Genomic DNA, 17,513 nt, shown 5'->3' on the forward strand with positions numbered 1-17,513 from the left:
CTCCAGTAAGTGGTCATAACTTTTAAAAATGAGTGAACCAGTAAAATAGTGTAGCCACTTTAGAAAACAGGCAAGCCCTCAAAACCTTAGACAGACTTATCATGGACCCTAGCAATTCCATTCCTAGATATATGCCCAAGAGAACTGAAAACCTCTGTTCATACAAAAACTTGTACACAAATGTTCATAGCAGCATTATTCATGATAGCCAAACAGTGAAAAAGACCTGAATGTCCATCAACTGATAAATGGTCTGTACAATGGATTATTATTCAGCAATGAAAAGGAATGAAGTGCTGATACATGCCGCAACATAGATGAAACTGTAACAGTGATGCTGAGTGAAAGAAGTCAGTCACAAAGAGGTTACCGATCGGATAATTCCACTTATAAGGAAAGTCCAGCATAGGTAAATCTAGAGATGAAGGGAGATCTGTGATCGCGGGGGGCTGGGAATGTTGAGGGGAATAGACAGAAACTCCTCTCGGGTCTGAGTGTTTTGGCAGGTGAGGAAAATGTTCCCAAATTAGATAATGGCAGTGACTGCACAACTCCACTGCACTGTATCCTTTAAAATGGTGAATTTTAAGGTATATGAATAAGCCCTTAATAAAGCTATTTTTAAAAAATTATAATAGTTTGTTTAAAAAAACAACATCAGCCTGACCTGTGGTGGCGCAGTGGATAGTGTCGACCCAGAATGCTGAGGTCGCTGGTTTGAAACCCTGTACTTGTCTGGTCAAGGCATATATGGGAGTTGATGCTTCCTGTTCCTCCCCACTTCTCTCTCTCTCTCTCTCTCTCTCTCTCTCTCTCTTTCTCTAAAAGTGAATAAATAAAATCTAAAAATAAAAGTAAAAAAAATAAATAAAAAATAAAAGTAAAACAGCCCTGTGTAACTCAATTATGTGGCCAGATGGGAAAGGACAGATTGCAACGACCACCGGGCTCCTTGGCTGCCGGCGGAGCCGTCTAGGATGACACGCAGAGCCTGACTTGGGCGACTGAGTGGGGCGGAGAGCGCAGTTCCAGCTTCAGAAAAGAAGGAGAAAAGATGGAGGGGGATTTGTTCACCAGCGCGTTGGTCTCCTCCCTCCCGACCTCCCACCACTTTGTATTGTACCCTTTTAACCATCAGAACCAGCTCCCAGTCACCTCGGGATCCCCGACACGCAAGAGCTTCGCCAAGCGCGACGTACGTATTATTTGGCCAAGAATATGTAGTGGACCGATGAACAAACTGCCTGCTGGGTCACTGTATTCCGCTCACGCCACCGTTTGGGGGTGACAGCGAAAGGGACAGCGGGAGAGGCGGCCGCCTCCTTTGTGCCGAGGCTGCTCCGGGTTCCCGCCGCTGGGGGGCGGCCTCCGGCACGCGGACCCCCGACAATAGCGCGAGGGGTGGGGAGCCGCGCGGTCCCGGAAACTTGAACCTCGAGTCTTGGCCGCCACCGCCGCCTCCAGCGCCCGGGAGCGTAGGGCTGGGCGCGCCCATCTCGTCTCGCGGTCGGTGCCCTTGGTGGGGCTGCTGCGGCGGAACCGACCCCAGGGAAGGGGGCGAGGGGCGGCAGCGCCCGGGGCTGCTGGAGGCCCGCGGAGGCTGCGCGCAGGTCCCCGGCCACGCGGGAGTCTCCGGCACCCGGTCCGCGGAGCCGAGCCTGCCATGGGGGTGGTGTCCAGCCCCGCGCCCGCGCTTTGGGACTGGGGCTACCTGGACCACTGCTTCGCCCGGCACCGCGTCTGCATCTCCTTCGGCCTGTGGATCTGCGCCTTCTCCTGCTGGATCGCCGCCCACGCACTGTAATGGGGACCGGGACCCGGCGGCGCCAGGGTGGGGGAGGTTCGGCTGCGGGGGGATGGGACGCTACCACCCCCCATCGCACCCCCACTCCGTCTTAGAAACCTCGAGGGAAGCGGGCAGAGGAGGATGCAGGCGGCAGCACAATTCCAGGGTCGAAACTAACATTTTGCTGTAGACTGAAGTCGGATACTTCTTCCCGGATTCCACACACAGGGCGGCTGGGCTGTGGGCCAGCAGGAGGAGGCTGGGTGGTGCCCCGGCCAGGGCCCTGGACTGGAAAACACCAGTCCCAGGTTCTTTTGTCAGCCTTTCCCGGTTGGCAGGCGGTGTGAGCTGGGCCAGCTGGGAAACCCCTGGGCCTGATTTTCCTCACGTAAATGGGGGTGGTAAAACATCACTACTGTGTCTCCAGCTCTGCCACCAACGCTTGGCAGAGGGCAAGGGCCTTGGACAAATCTCTGGATGTTTCTGGCCACAGTTTCCCAAGGCTCTCTTAGTTGGGAAATGGGGAAGAAATTATGTTACTCTGGCCCCAGAGTTTGCCCTGCCCCCTCCAACTCCTGGAGTGATTTGCGAAGGGTGTCACCATAACCTGGACTCTAAGGGTGAAGTTTGACTAAAGATGGCCTCCAGGTTGTCAACCACCCTGTCCCAAGCTCGGATGGACGGTGCCACCCAAATATTCCCTGGCAGAGGAGAAAGGACTAGCACCTTCAGGAAGGAGGCTGGCACCTGCTCACCTTAGGCACTCCATAGATATCCCCCTTGGGCATTTGATAGTGTTACAGATTCTCAGCCTCACTACCCAGGCACTGGCATAGGAATAAAAAGACCCTAGAACATATATTGAGGGCCTAGTGTTGCATTCATTTACTCATTTAATCCCTGCCACAACCCCAGGGGGTGGGGACTGTAATTACCCCCTTGAGATCAGGAAGGCCGAGGTTCTGAGAGGTTGACTAACCTGCTGGAGGGAATGGGAAGAACCGAAACCCTGCATCCTATTAGGAAGGGGCAGGCTTGTGAGGATTAAACTCAGGAGACCCTCTGCATGCGTTCTCTCATTTGTTCCTCCCAGCCGCTCTCAGAGGTCAGCATGAGTCGATATTTTACCGATGTGGAAACCAAGGTTTGGAGGGAATAAATAACTCTCAAGAATGACCAGTTGGTCTGAGAACAGAGCCTCCGCTTTCTCATCCTGCCTTAGGGCTGGAGACAACGTTTGTTTTTAGAACTTTGCCATCCCTGAACTTTCATTTTGTCTTTAGGGATCGGATCTCCTCTGAGCTGTGTGTGAGCTGGGTTAGGGTCAGCCCGGCGTCCCTATCCCCTGAGAGCTGGAAAGTGGCTGAATAGTGCAGCCAGCACAGAGTAAAGCATGATGCTAGAAGGCCCCTGTTAACTCCCCTGTCACCTTAAGCCTCAGTTTTCTCCACTTTCAAAGGGAAGGGTTGAGATAAATTCTTCCTAATCTGGGTCTAACTCCGGGAGTTTCTAAGAATCTTCACTTCTAGACTTTGAATCAGTTTCAGGAGGCCAGGGTCCAAATTAAAGGTTGATCTTCCTACTCTGAGCTTCTGGCTTCCCCTGGCGGGTAAGGGGATGTTTGGGAACCTAGTAGCCTCCCATCCTCATCCATTATTCCCAAGGGCTGACTCTCAGAACCGCTGAAGGGTCCTAAGGATGTGGTGTAAGTACCACACTGTGAATCCTAAGGATAAGGAAATGAAATCAGAGCTGCAATCGTGCCTTGGTTTCTCCACAGAAATGTAGCAGGGAAACATCTAGATCAGTGGTAGTCAACCTGGTCCCTACGTCCCACAAGTGGGCGTCCCAGCTTTCATGGTGGGCGGTAACGGAGCAACCAAAGTATAAATAAAAAGATAGATTTAACTATAGTAAGTTGATTTATTCTGCCAAACTTAACAAAAATCCAACATAAAGTACGTAGTAATTATTATTATATGCTTTAACTTGCTGTAACTCTGCTTTATAAATTTTATAAAGTAAAGTTACTTCCTTACTTTATAAATCACCATTACTGTGGAATCGGTGGGCGGTTAGAAAATTTTACTACTAACGGAGATACAAAAGTGGGCGGTAGGTATAAAAAGGTTGACTGAGCCTGACCTGTGGTGGCGCAGTGAATAAAGCATCAACCTGGAAATGCTGAGGTCGCCGGTTCGAAACCCTGGGCTTGCCTGGTCAAGGCACATATGGGAGTTGATGCTTCCAGCTCCTTCCCCCTGTCTCTCTCTCTGTCTCTCTCTCTCTCCCTCTCTCTCTCCTCTCTAAAATGAATAAATAAAACAAACAAAAATTGTTTAAAAAAAAAAGGGGGGTTGACTGCCCCTGATCTAGAACAAAGTGTTTCTGGGATCCAATCACTGATGCTGACAGAGACCTCTGGCCCCTTCCAGCATGTTCTGCCTTTCTGAGATTGTGTCGGGTATAGAGGTGGGAGCAATAAGGAGGATAACCCAGGAAGTAGTGGAGGGGCTTTAGAGAGGGATTAGCCCAAATTCCATGGCATCTTCGAGGAGTTTTGCTTTCCTTCTGTGTAAAGAACCTGTACTTGTACCTGTACCCAAAACAAAATCAGCTTGGGTCTCAACCTGGCTACTCTATTACACAGATGGATCAGAAGGGTTTCACCTTACTTTCAAAGAAACAAGTTGCCTTTTTAAATTTAGGCATTTAATTCTGTTCTATAGTAAACTGCAGTAATTGGGTTACTTTTATAACCTTCCTGTTTCCTTTCATAAAATAAAACCTGACAGCGGGTGTGTCAGCACTAAAAAGTGGTCATGAACTTGAGTTAGCCAGATTTATAGGAGGAAAGCAATTCCTCTTTAGTAGAGAGGCGGGTCCAGCTCCCACCCCACACTAGGAGCCTTTTGACCCTTTCTTTTCCGATCTGCACACTAAGTTCAAAAACAACCGCTGAGTACCTGAGGGAGAAAGGACTTCATAAGGACAGTCATAATTGTGTTTTTCAGACACCTGCTTTGGGAGCCTGAACTTAAGGCTCCCATGTTCTGTCCACATCCTTGTCTGTTCCTTCAGGCTTCTCTATCTGAGATGTGCAAAGAAATCCAGACAGGACCAGTCAGCGCTGTGTGCTGCGTGCTGCCTCCTGACCAGCCTGTGTGACACCGTTGGGGCAATTCTCGCCAGACAGCTCACAATCCAGGTGCGTCAAGCCCATTGGTGACCATGACTTCTTTTTTTTTTCTTTTTTTTTTGGTATTTTTCTGAAGTGAGAAGCAGGGGGAGGCAGTCAGACAGACTCCCGATGTGCCTGACCAGGACCCACCCGGCATGCCCACAAGGGGGCGATGCTCAGCCCATTTGGGGCATTGCTCTGCTGCAATCGGAGCCATTCTAGTGCCTGAAGCAGAGGGCATGGCCATCTTCAGCACCCAGGCCAACTTTGCTCCCATGGAGCCTTGGCTGCAGGAGGGGAAGAGAGAAATAGAAAGAAAGGAGAGGGGGAGGGGTGGAGAAGCAGATGGGTGCTTCTCCTGTGTGCCCTGGCCAGGAATCGAACCCAGGACTTCCACACACCAGGCTGATACTCTACCGTTGAGCCAACCGGCCAGGGTCATGGCTTCTGTCTTGTTTCCTCACTGTGCAAGGCACAGTTAGCCCCAGAGCCTGCGTTCTTGTTGGTGTTTCTGCTCACCCCACTCCATGTTCTTGTCCAGACAGACACATGGCTCACCTCTTTCAAATCTAAGCTCAGAAGCCACCTTCTCACTATGGCCTCCCCAGACCACCTGATTAGCTCTACCATAGACCCCTTCATCCTGCTCTATTTTTTTTTCCATAGCTTACCTCCAAGTCACCATCTACTTTACTTACTTAGAATGCTTATTGTACTTAACCCCTACTAGAATGTCAGCTCCACAGGGGCAAGAATTTATATCCACTGCCCTATCCCCATTACTTAAAACAGCAGCTGGCACATAGTAGATGCTCAATGAAGAGTGATTGTTGGTGCTATTGTTTTCAGAGACTGGGGACCAGTCCCAGCTCATACAGGCTGTCTGGACCCTTTCCGAGGTAGTGGTGAGGCTTCGGGACTAGTGAGAAGCAGTTTTAAGTTTTCCCAAAGTCTAGGCCAGGAGTTGGGAACCCATGGCTCGCGAGCCAGATGTGGCTCTTTTGATGGCTGCATCTGGCTCGCAGGCAAATCTTTAATAAAAAATAATAACATTAAAAATATAAAACATGCCTGACCAGGCGGTGGCACAGTGGATAGAGCATCAGACTGGGATGCCGAGGACCCAGGTTCGAGACCCCGAGGTCGCCAGGATGAGCGTGGGCTCATCTGGTTTGAGCAAAAGCTCACCAGCTTGGACCTAAGATCGCTGGCTCAAGCAAGGGGTTACTCAGTCTGCTGAAGGCCCGCAGTCAAGGCACATATGAGAAAGCAATCAATGAACAACTAAGGTGTCACAATGCGCAACAAAAAACTAATGATTGATGCTTCTCATCTCTCCGTTTCTGTCTGTCTGTCCCTTCTGTCCCTCTCTCTGACTCTCTTTCTGTCTCTGTAAAAAAAAAAAAAAAAGAATATATATATATTTTTATAAAATATATAAAAGAATATATATTATTTATAAAACATTCTCATGTATTACAATCCATTTATTTCCTACCGCTCATGTTCATGGTTGCAGGTGGCTGGAGCCAATCACAGCTGTCCTTCAGGACAACGCCAAATTTTTATTGGATAATGCATAATGTACACGGGTCATTGTATGGCTCTCACGGAATTACATTTTAAAATATGTGGCTTTCATGGCTCTCTCAGCCAAAAAGGTTCCCAACCCCTGCTCTAGGCCCTCACACCTGTATAGGAGGGGCCTATCCCAAAACATGTATTCCAAAGAAAATCTGTGGGCACCCCTTCTGGGCCACCTCATAGGATTGGTCCTGACCTTGTGCCCACCCAGCTGGATATGAAGGAGGACAGCCTAGAATTGGGACACAGATTGGGAGAGTTCTAGATCCTGCTTTGAGCAGTATTGTCTCAGAAACAGATCACCTTTCATTTTGGATGCTCATTCTTCATTAGGTGATGGAAAATAATGAGGCCTGGCTCAAGTCCCATAATGATTGTTGACATTTATTAAATACTTATCTCTGTACTTAGCGCTAAGGGCTCTTCATGTATTAACTCATTTGATCCTCAATTCATCCTGTGACATGAATGCTCTCATTGTTGTTTTATACATGTGAACACTGAAACATAGAGAGGTTAAATAACTTCTCTATGGTCATCTTTTACTATGTAGCAGTGCCAGGATTCAAACCCCAAAATGCATGCTTTTAACACTAACTATACTGTTCTAGTAGCTAGTGCATTTGTAGGTGGGTGCATTTTACTTTCCTCTGGGCACTGGCCTAAGCACTTTCCATGTATTGAGACATCTAATCTGCTTAGATGTCTCAATGGTGAGGGAGGTACTGTTATTATTTCTGTTTTACATATGAGTAAACTGAGACCCAGAGGTCAGACACTAGGCCGGCGTTACACAGCAGAGGTTATACTATGCGGTGGAGAGAATGTGGAATAGGAAGGGGGGCTGGATTCCTGTCCCATCTCTGCTGATGGGCAGCTTTATTACTCACAATTAGTCATTTAAGCACTCATCCTGACCTTATAAGTCAAGTGGAGGCGGTCTTGACCTTCGTTGGGGTTGGGAGGTCCCTGGAAGCACTACTGAGCGGAACACATGTGGCAGAGGAGATCAAGGGTGAGAGGTGCTGTACTTGCCGGAAAATGTTTGAACATCAGGACTATTTCCTTTTGCTCCCAGGTTTTCACTGGTGCTTACCTGGCCGCTGTTGACTTGGTGGAATTTGTGTTCATTCTCTTCCCAGTCTGCGGCTCCAAATTCAAGTCTAACTTGGGTGAGTGTGTGGCTCTCTGTTCCTGTCTTCATTCGTTCTCTCATTCATCAGCACATGAGTGCCCAGGCCTTGTCCCGCCTGAGGTGGACCCCTGCCAGGCACAGACAATGAACGAGCCGGAGGAGGGAGACAGGACCCTGGGCAGTCCTTAGTGCTGCTAGTGTGCGCCCCCTGGGCACCAGGGGGAGGGAGGAATTGCCGTGTCAGGGATGGAGGTGATATTGAAACTGCAGGGAAGGGAATTCCAGGTGTAAAACACAGTGTGAGCAAAGGGCAAGAAGAGGGATGGTACCTGGCTTTGGGGATGAACAGTGATATCTCAGTGTGCAAGTCCGGGGTGACCAGGGAGACCCCAGGCTTTCAGAAACGGATGCCAGAAATGGGCATCACCACCTCAGGCAGAGCGGGGCTGTAAGTAACAGGATGGGAGGAGCAGTGAAGCACGTGGGACTGGGGCGTTCCTGAGAAGGGGCGGCCCTGTGCTTGGACCCTTGCCCAAAAAGGAAAGGATTGCCTCAGTGGACTAATGTCAGGTGCTCTCAGCTGCTCAGTACTTCCCAAAGGAAAGTGTTCTTATCAGAATTGTTCAGAAGAGTCTCTGTCATACATACATTTTTTTTTAATTTTTTTTTTTTTGAGAGAGAGAGAGACAGAAAGGGAAAGGGATGAGAAGAGAGAGATGAGAAGTATCAACTCATAGTTGCTTCACTTTAGTTGTCTGATTGCTTCTCATATGTGCCTTGACCCGGGGGCGGGGGCGGAAGCCAAGCCAGTGAGCCCGCACTCTAGCTGGCGACCTCGGGGTTTTGAACTGGGGCCCTCAGCATCCTGGGTCGACACTCTGTCCACTGAGCCACTACCAGTCAGGCCTGTTTTATATTTCAAGAGGAATTTTAAGGACAGTGCTCCTCATCCCACTCAGTCTCTGGCAAAGTGTGTTCACTCACTGATGCCCTCACCAGGCTGGTGCCAGTGCTGCTCTGTGCCAGGCTCTGGGGAGACTAGAAACTGCCAGGGCACTGTGCCTGCCCTCGAGGGCTCCGGGCTAGGGGAGGCGACCCTGTGCACTCAGCTGCAGATGTATGAACAGAAAATGGCACCCTGCCTTGAACGTGAACGTTATGACATGAGGGCCAAGGAAAGAGAGCGTACCAGTAGTGTGTGTGGGAGGGGGGGTGAGGAGAAAAGACTTCTTCGTAGAAGGGGCATAATCGTAGGACGTTAAATTATCCTGCTTTGCATTTCTGGCTCCTCCATGAGACTGTGAGCTTCCCGAGGGCAAGCACAATGTCTCAGGCCACATCAGTATCCCCCCTGTGCCCTGGACTGCCAGCAAGGGCCTTTCCTCAGGGTCCGGAGGATCTGGCCAGGAGAACAGCATAGGAACCTGTCCTGGCCTCAGGGCTTCTCAGCCTATCAGCTTCCCAGGAACCCGATGGGATTTTGGTGTCTGTTGCAGGTCGCAGCTCCCAGGAGAGGAAGAGGAGGCAGCGGCTCAGGGCCGGCGTGTTTGCCCTGACCCTGCCGCTGAGCCTGGGCCCCTGCTGGGCTCTCTGGGCTGCTGTCCCGAACACTTCAGGCCTTGTCCAAGGGCCACAGCGGAGGCTGCTGGGAAGCCTGCTGCAGGTGAGGCTGTGCTGGCTGGGGACATGGGAGAATGAAGGTCCCTTCCCTCCTCGGGGCCCCAACAAGTGCTTTGGGGTGGTGGTGGGCAGGGTTAGCCTTTGTTGGGAAGGATCTACTTAAAGCAGAAAAGGATGGGTCTGGGATGCACGGTGGTCTCCTCGGGGTACTGAGTGTGTCACCTGTTCTCACAGGACAACACTGAAATTTTTGGCTACCTGCTGGGTGGCATCGCTGCCTTTGGCTCCTGGGCTTCCCGGATCCCCCCACTCTCCAGAATCGTGAGGCTGGGTTTGGGGCTGGGATGGTGGGTCACCATGGCAGGCGTTAGGGCATCTGGGAGCATTGTCAAAGCTCCAGGCCGCAGGGCAGAGGGTGTGTGGCGGGGCCGGGGCTTTGGGAGTGGCTGGTCCGGAGAGGTCCTGAGACCCGTCACTGGAAAGCCCACTGCGCTCTCTCCATTTCTTATAGCAAATGAAAAGCTGGCTCTCAGGGAAAAGCCACCAGGGTTAGGTCAATAAGTATCCTATTAAGAAGTGAGAAAGGGCCCTGGCCAGTTGGCTCGGTGGTAGAGTATCGGCCTGGCATGCAGAAGTCCCGGGTTCGATTCCTGGCCAGGGCACACAGGAGAAGCGCCCATCTGCTTCTCCACCCCTCCCCCTCTTCTTCCTCTCTGTCTCTTTCTTCCCCTCCCACAGCCGAGGCTCCATTGGAGCAAAGATGGCCCGGGCCCTGGGGATGGCTCCTTGGCCTCTGCCCCAGGCGCTAGAGTGGCTCTGGTGGCAACAGAGCGACCCCCCGGAGGGACAGGGCATCGCCCCCCGGAGGGGCAGAGCATCGCCCCTGGTGGGCGTGCCTGGTGGATCCCAGTCGGGCGCATGCGGGAGTCTGTCTGACTGTCTCTCCCCGTTTCCAGCTTCGGAAAAATACAAAAAAAAAAAAAAAGAAGTGGAAAGATTTTAGGGGGTAGAATCATGGAACTAGTGGGGTTCTGTGTAGTTGAGAACATCTTATTGGCAGATATTTCCCAGGCATCTGGGCTGAGGAAAGGCCCTTGCTGGCAGTCCAGGGCACAGGGGGGATACTGATGTGGCCTGAGACGCTGTGCTTGCCCTCGGGAAGCTCACAGTCTCATGGAGGACACAGAAATGCAAAGCAGGATAATTTAACACCCTAAGAAAACAGCAGCGAATGTTTGGAGTTTCAGAAGAGGGAGAGAAGGTTCCTATACTATTCAGATGAGCAAGACTGAAAACTGCTCAGGGGCCAGGCCGGTGGGTGCTGGGAGGCCACAGGCTGTCTCCAAAGGGAGGTGGGGGTTGAGGAGGCAGAGGCGAGGGAAAGAAGAGAGTACATGGGAAAAGCCAACAAGACAAAAAATAACAAGATTTGTGCAAATTGGCCTCCCAGGCAGGCTTTGCTGAAGGGACGTTACCTGGGCCTAAGACCAGAACCTAACAGGCTTATCATGGGGTCTGGGGGAAAAAAATCACATGCCCAAGAGCAGTGTTTAGTTGCAGTTCCCAGAGAACGGGATTTGAGAATGGCAGGTGCTCAGGTGATCACTTGTGGGAAGCCGTAGACTTTGCTGTGACGGCCAAAAACCTCACAGGACATGGGGTCTCATCAGCAAAGGTACTATCTCCAGATCAAGGGAGGAGAGAGTAGGAAGCACTGCTCTCTTCAGTGACCCCTGGGACAGGACTCCAGGGTGGCATGAGAGCTGGGAAACTGTGTCACACGAAGATCTTATAAGAAGCCGGTGCAATGCCCTGACCACCTGTATTAGTTCCTATCACTGCTATAACAAAGGTCACAAACTTTGAACAAGATGAATTGTATTGTCTCAAAGTCCTGGAAGCCAAAAGTCCAATATCAAGGCATTAGTAGAGCCACACTCCCTCTGCAAGTGTTAGGGAAAGATCTGTTCCAGGCCTGTCTCCACGCTTCTAATAGTCCCTCAGCTGGTGGCAGTGTGACCTCATTGTTCATTCTCCCTGTTCCGGTGTTTTCATATGATTGTCCCTCTGTGTCTGTGTCCAACTTCTCCGTCTTTATAAGGACACAATCATTTTAGATTAAGGCCCACCCTGATGACCTCATCTTCACTTGATCATCTGCAAAGACCCTATCTGTAAATAAGATCATATTCACAGACTCTGGGGTTGGGACTTTCACATCTTTTGGGAGGACACAATTCAACCCATCACACACCCCACCTAAAATAGCCAGGCCAGCCCCACCACGGTGTCCCTCACTCTGCTTCATTTTCTTCATAACATTGGTCACATCCTAAAATTAGCTCCTCCAGTCACTTACCAAGTTATCATCTTGGTAACGAGACAGAAGAATGTCGGCAGCGTGAGCGCAGCGGGCTTGTCCGCCGTACTCCCCACGGCGTTCCAGGCGCTTGGGGCCGGTGGGTGCCAGCAAACGCTGGTTTAAGAGTGACTTAATGTGGCCTAGAAGAAAAGAAGCTCGTGGATGTAGGAGCCAGAAGGGCCATCGTGGGGCAGAAATAGCAGCCTTGTTCTCCGCAGGCTTGGAGAGCAGCACGGGGAAGAGGTTATGGGAGGGCCGCTTCCCACGCACGGTCAGACGCTTCCCACGCACGGTCAGACGCTTCCCACGCACGGTCAGACGCTTCCCACGCACAGGGCCTGCAGGTGGACAGCAGTCAGTATACTGCCCTTCCTGCCTTGGGAGGTAGTGCGCTTCCCATCACTAAAGGCATTCAGATCTGATGGCCCCTTGACAGGAAGACAAGTGTACTCTGGGGAACTGGTCCTGGGCAGAGGGTTTTGTTCTCCAGCCTGCTCTGCCGTCAGGGCTCTGGGTCTTAGCTCTCAGGCTGCTGATAGTGGTGGCAGTGCTCCTACCTGCCCAGCTCTCGCCTCTCTCTGGCAGTGTCAGGGTAAGACGTTTCCCTCCATCCACCTGTGGACCCGGTTCCTGTCGGCCCTGGCTGGCCTCCTCTACGCCTCAGCCATCGTGGCCCATGACCGGAGGCCCGACTACCTGCTGCGGGCCACACCCTGGTTCCTGACCTCCCTGGGCCGCGCTGCGCTGGACCTCGCCGTATCCACGCCAGGCCCGGGGGCACTGGACTGCCTGCTCCATCTCCTCCCTGCCCTTACCGTGCCTTCCTTCCCTCTTGCTAGATGGAGCGCTCTCCCAGTGGCCAGGGAAGTGGTTTGAAGCCTGGGAAGGCAGACACAATAGCAATGTGCAATTTTGTGTTTTGTTTCCTATTTTTTAAATAAGAATACTTTTCTCTTGGCTGGAGCTGTGTGAAACAGCAGAGGAGGCCGTGATGGCTCCTGGCCCCGGGATCAGAAGAGCCAGGTTCCAGTCTCAGTTCTGCTCCCGACCCTGGACGGTCCTGCTCTCCAGGAGCCTGTTTTTCTCCTCTTCGCCTTTGTCCCAGGCTGGGAGGGCTTTGCAAGCCGACCTGCCGCGCAGGGCCAGCCGTCCCGTGTCCTCTGAGGTGCTGGAGCCTGGGTTGCCGGAGCCCAGACGGAGGTTGACAAGGGCTGCCCTTTGTCAGTGATTTCTGAGCAGCTTCCTGGTTCCCCAGGGGTGGTGCCTGATGTGCTGACACACCAGTGGCCTTGGCATGAGGACCTCAAGGGCAAGTTAAGTGCAGCCAGTGGTATGGGGGAGATGGTGTGTGTGTGTGTGTGTGTGTGTGTGTGTGAGAGAGAGAGAGAGAGAGAGAGAAAACACCTGTGGATTTAGCATAGTTTAGAGACTGATTTTCTCATGTATTGTGTTAATTTGCTCGGAGATGGGGGGAGGTATAAGTAGATAAAGTGAGGATAAATGGTGATGGAAGGAGACTTGACTTGGGGTGGTGAACACACAATACAATACATAGATGATGTATTATAGAATTGTACACCTGAATACTATATAATTTTATTAAACAATGTCACCCCAATAAATTCAATTTTAAAAAATTTCCTAGGACTGCCATAACAAATTGCTACACACCTGATGGTTTAAACAACAGAAATTCATTCTCTCAGTTCTGGAGCCAGAAGGCTGAAGCCCAGGCCAGGCCACACTCTCCAAAGGCCCCCAGAGAGAAGCCTTCCTTTCCTCCTCCTCAGGCTTCTGCCGGCTCCTGCTGTCCCTTGGCTTGTGGCACTGTGACTTGAATTTCTGCCTCTGTGTGTCCTCTCCTCTTATAAGGACTCCTGTCACTGGATTTAGGGCCCACCCTAATCTGCTATGACCTCATCTTTACTAATTATATCGGCAAAGAACCTACAGTGTGTCTGTATTAAGTCATGGTGCACTATTGATGGGTCACAGGAAAGCAACAAAAGATGATAGAAATGTGAAATCTGCACCAAATAAAAGGAAAACCCTCCCAGTTTCTGTAGGATGATGTGGCAGCATGTGCGCATGTGCAGATGATGACGTAACACCGTGTATACAGCAGAGCAGCCCACAGCCATGCCAGTCGAGATGTGGACAGTACAGAGGAAAGTTCAGTGTTCTGTGGCTCGCTAAATTCGAATCTGTGACCAAAGTTGCAATGTGAATATCGGCGCATTTATAACGAAGCGCCACCACATAGGAATAACATTACTCGGTGGGATAAGCAGTTGAAGGAAACCGGCAGTTTGGTGGAGAAACCCTGTTCTGGTAGGCCATCAGTCAGTGACGAGTCTGTAGAGGCTATACGGGATAGCTACCTAAGGAGCCCTAAAAAATCTGTGTGTGAGCCCACATCAAACTGCACTGAATAAGTATGAAACTGGGAGAGTTTTCCTTTTATTTGGTGCAGATTTCACATTTCTATGGTCTTTTGTTGCTTTCCTGTAACCGGTCAAAAGTGCACCATGACTTTACGGACACACTGTATTTCTAAATAAGGTTACATTCTGGGGTTCCAGGTGGATATGCGTTTGGGGGGGCATTATTCAACCCCTATAGGTATGGTCTCTACTGTAAGCCAAGCCCTTCAAGGAAGATGTTTTTTAAATTGCTTCTGTTTAACAAGTATTTTCTAACTGCTTGGTAGAGGCAGGGTCTTACTGGGTGACAGGACCTTGAGGGGGAAAATAGAGAGAGTCAAGCCTGGCCCTGTCTTCAGTGAGCTCCCGGAGGCCCGGGGAGGGAGAGTCCAGGGCGGGGCCCTCGGGCAGAGGTACAGGCGGCACTGGGTGGCTGGAACGGGCTGCTTCCTTGGACCTTAACTCCATTTCCCAGATCATTTTCCTTTGTTGCGTGATGAGAAGCAAGATGAGGCAGACCTTGGGGTTTTCTTCTGAAGCCAGAGAGAGCCCCGACACCCAAGCCCTCCTGACCTGTGCTGAGATGGAGGAGGACCGCGAGGAGGCGAGGATCCAGGCGGGGTCTCGCGGCCTGGAAACCCGCCGGCCCCGCCCGGGTGTGCGCGTGGAGGCGGCAGAGGTGGGCCCGGGGTTCTGGGTCCCTCTGCGCTTAGTCACTTGGTCATTTAAAAAAACTGTTTATGCCCAATGCTGAGGAGCCCTGAATAAATAGGCGCCCCCATTTGCTAAATTACAACATATTTTTTAGTTTTTTGAACACAATAAACTTCAATATATTTTTAGCAATGTGGATGAAATAATCAAATGTCCACTTATGCTATTTAGTAATTTATTTACTCATTTATATTTAAGTTGCCATGCTGCATAAATTAACATGCAGTCTGACTGAATTAATGAACTAGAAGGTAGTGGTGGGTGTGGCCAAGCTAAAGGAGGTTTATATAAGTGCTGGGCACAGATTTCCAAGTTCCCATGAAGGTTCTAATGGGAGGGTATTTTCATTCCCTTCTAGAAAATGTTAGTAAGTTCTATCCTAAAGGGGAGCTAAAATATGCAGGAAGAGCCCCGTGGCTGCCTGAGGGCAGGAAGTAGAGCCTTTTCAGTCCCTTCAGCATCCTGATTGCCCGGTTCTCAGAGTACCCTGGGCCAGCAGCGCCTGGGAACTTGTTAGAAATGCAAATTCTGGGGCTCCACCCTGCTCTACCAAACCCTGAACTAAGGATGTTTTAATAAGTCCGTTGAGCATGTCTGAGGCCCACTGCAGTTTGCCAGCCACTGCTTTACAGAAGCGTTTATTTAGCACCTACTACAGCGGTACCCAAACTTGGCCAGTCTTTAGAATCATATGTGGGGCTTGAAGCTCTCCAGGTCACATCCATGCCGATTCAGAGTACAGTATCGGGGAGGAGGGCTGGGAGCTAAATTCCAGCTGTTTTGTGTTTTAAGATGCCTAGGTGGAATTCCACTAGTCAAAGGTTGAGAACCACTGACCTACTATGACCTCAAAGACAAGATACATTTTATAGGTAGCAGAAAGTGAGATGTGCCACAATAAAGGAATGGGGGGGGCATTTAGGGTTTTTATTGTTTGAAGAAAATGGAATCTTGATTTTAGAAAATGTCTCCTAACTTAAGAATTCCCCTTTCTGTCTCCTCACCTCTGCTTGAAAGAATTCAGATTGGATGCCCCTCATTACATTACCACACTGCAAGTCCCTCAGGTCGACGGCAGCCTTTAGTCGCTACATGGAGCTGACCATTGAGCCAGTGCAGCAGGTGAGTGACCATGGGCCACAGCCAGGTGTCCAGAGGCTGGGAAGTAGTCATAGAAGGCTTCCTGGAGGAGGTAATACTTTAGCTGCAGAGTGGGCAGGATGAGGCAGGGAAGCATGAAAAAGAGGAAGGGAGAAGAAAGAGAAAGAGGGGGGAAAAAAGAAAAAGATGAAGAAACTCTCCATGGGGGACATAAGGAGGAGCTTGGGAGATGACAGGGTAGGGAGGAGACTAGGATGATAGCACACTGCAGAAGCTGACCTTCGTCCTGAGGCGATGGGAGTCTAGGAGGCTTCAGGACTAGAGACTCAGGATGAGACGTGCATCGTAGAGCCATCATTCAGATGGCTGGAGGGCAGACGCAGGAGAGGAGGCTAGCTAGAATGAAGGTGGTCAGTGAGAGGCAGTCGTCAGTCCGGGAAAGGGTGGTGTGGCCTGACCCACGGCTGGAGCAGAGGAGGAAGCAGAGATGGAGTGGCGAGAACTGGCAGGTAGGGCGGTGGGGGAGGGACGACGTGGAGGGAGGGAGACTGGGGGCTGCAGATGTCTCCCAGGGTTCTGGTCTGCACGCAGGGGGCCTTGGGAGAAAGAGGGTGAGAGGAAAGAGGGAGAGAAGTGGCTCCAGATGTCTCCCAGGGTTCTGGTCTGCACGCAGGGGCCTCGGCAGAAAGAGGGTTAGAGGAAAGAGGGAGAGAAGTGACAAGTCCACTTCACATCCCACTACCCCACTAAGGCTGTTCTTGTCGAGGTCACCAGTGACCTTCAAGTTGCTAAATCCCAGGGTCATTTCTGTCCTAGCTGAGATTCAACTCAGGCACTAGCTCCTTATGATTTCTGGGGCTCTCACTCCTGGCTTTGCTGTCACTTTTGTTGGCTCCCCCAGTGAGCTTGACTTTAAGCGGCAGGCCCCCTTCCCTCTGTGTTCTCTTGTAGTCACAGGGCTCGTACACCAGCTCTTGCTGATTGCCCACGTGTGTCTCCATCCTTTCCTTCTCCCTCCATTCCAGTTCTGGCTGCCGGCTGCCTATTCAGAGACGCCACATAGCACCTCACACTTACCGTGTCCAATACAGAATTCTGGATTTCCATGCCTGGCCTCTCTCCAGCTTCCTGATCTCAGTAAAGGGCACCACTGTCCATGCAGCTAGTCAAACCCAGAATTCCTCTCTTTCTCTCACTACACACCCATTTGTGAATCTGTAAATACTTTTTAAATACACTGTATACCACTCACAAAAATTAGGGGATATTTCAAAATGAATATAAAGCGATAAAACATCCCCTAATTTTTGTGAGCAGTGTAGATCCAGCAATCTCCTAATCTATTTTCCTGCTATTTTGTCCCATCCTCTCCATCTGCAAGGGTCTCTTATAGCTGTAAATTACATTACGTTCCTCTTTGTTTAACATACTCTCTGATTCCCGTTTCATGAAGAAGGAAACCTAAGCCCCTCACAGGGACGGCTGAGACCCGGCCCACCCAGCGCTCCCACCATGACTGCTCCCTCTTCCCTTCCCCTCTTCACCCTCCTCTGGAGGCCAGGATTTCTCTTTCCTCTGCCTGCCTGCTCTTCCTTCTGATTTTTTTT

The 17,513-nt window shown here is 50.8% G+C and overlaps 1 protein-coding gene across 2 annotated transcripts in view; it reads left to right on the forward strand.

Annotated features, from left to right (window-relative positions):
• Positions 1–1,513: 1,513 nt before the first annotated feature.
• TMEM44 (transmembrane protein 44) overlaps positions 1,514–17,513 on the forward strand; it is a 29,757-nt gene continuing 13,757 nt past the window's right edge. For both annotated transcript variants that reach the window (XM_066241382.1, XM_066241381.1), the window contains exons 1-8: positions 1,514–1,800; positions 4,868–4,994; positions 7,630–7,723; positions 9,183–9,349; positions 9,541–9,627; positions 12,254–12,424; positions 14,567–14,770; positions 15,823–15,927. In XM_066241382.1, the coding sequence (XP_066097479.1) occupies positions 1,664–1,800; positions 4,868–4,994; positions 7,630–7,723; positions 9,183–9,349; positions 9,541–9,627; positions 12,254–12,424; positions 14,567–14,770; positions 15,823–15,927 (1,092 nt within the window). In that variant the 5' untranslated portion in view covers positions 1,514–1,663. The remainder of the gene's footprint in view (positions 1,801–4,867; positions 4,995–7,629; positions 7,724–9,182; positions 9,350–9,540; positions 9,628–12,253; positions 12,425–14,566; positions 14,771–15,822; positions 15,928–17,513) is intronic.

Source organism: Saccopteryx bilineata, chromosome 8 (assembly GCF_036850765.1).
Source record: "Saccopteryx bilineata isolate mSacBil1 chromosome 8, mSacBil1_pri_phased_curated, whole genome shotgun sequence".
Taxonomy (NCBI): Eukaryota; Metazoa; Chordata; class Mammalia; order Chiroptera; family Emballonuridae; genus Saccopteryx; species Saccopteryx bilineata.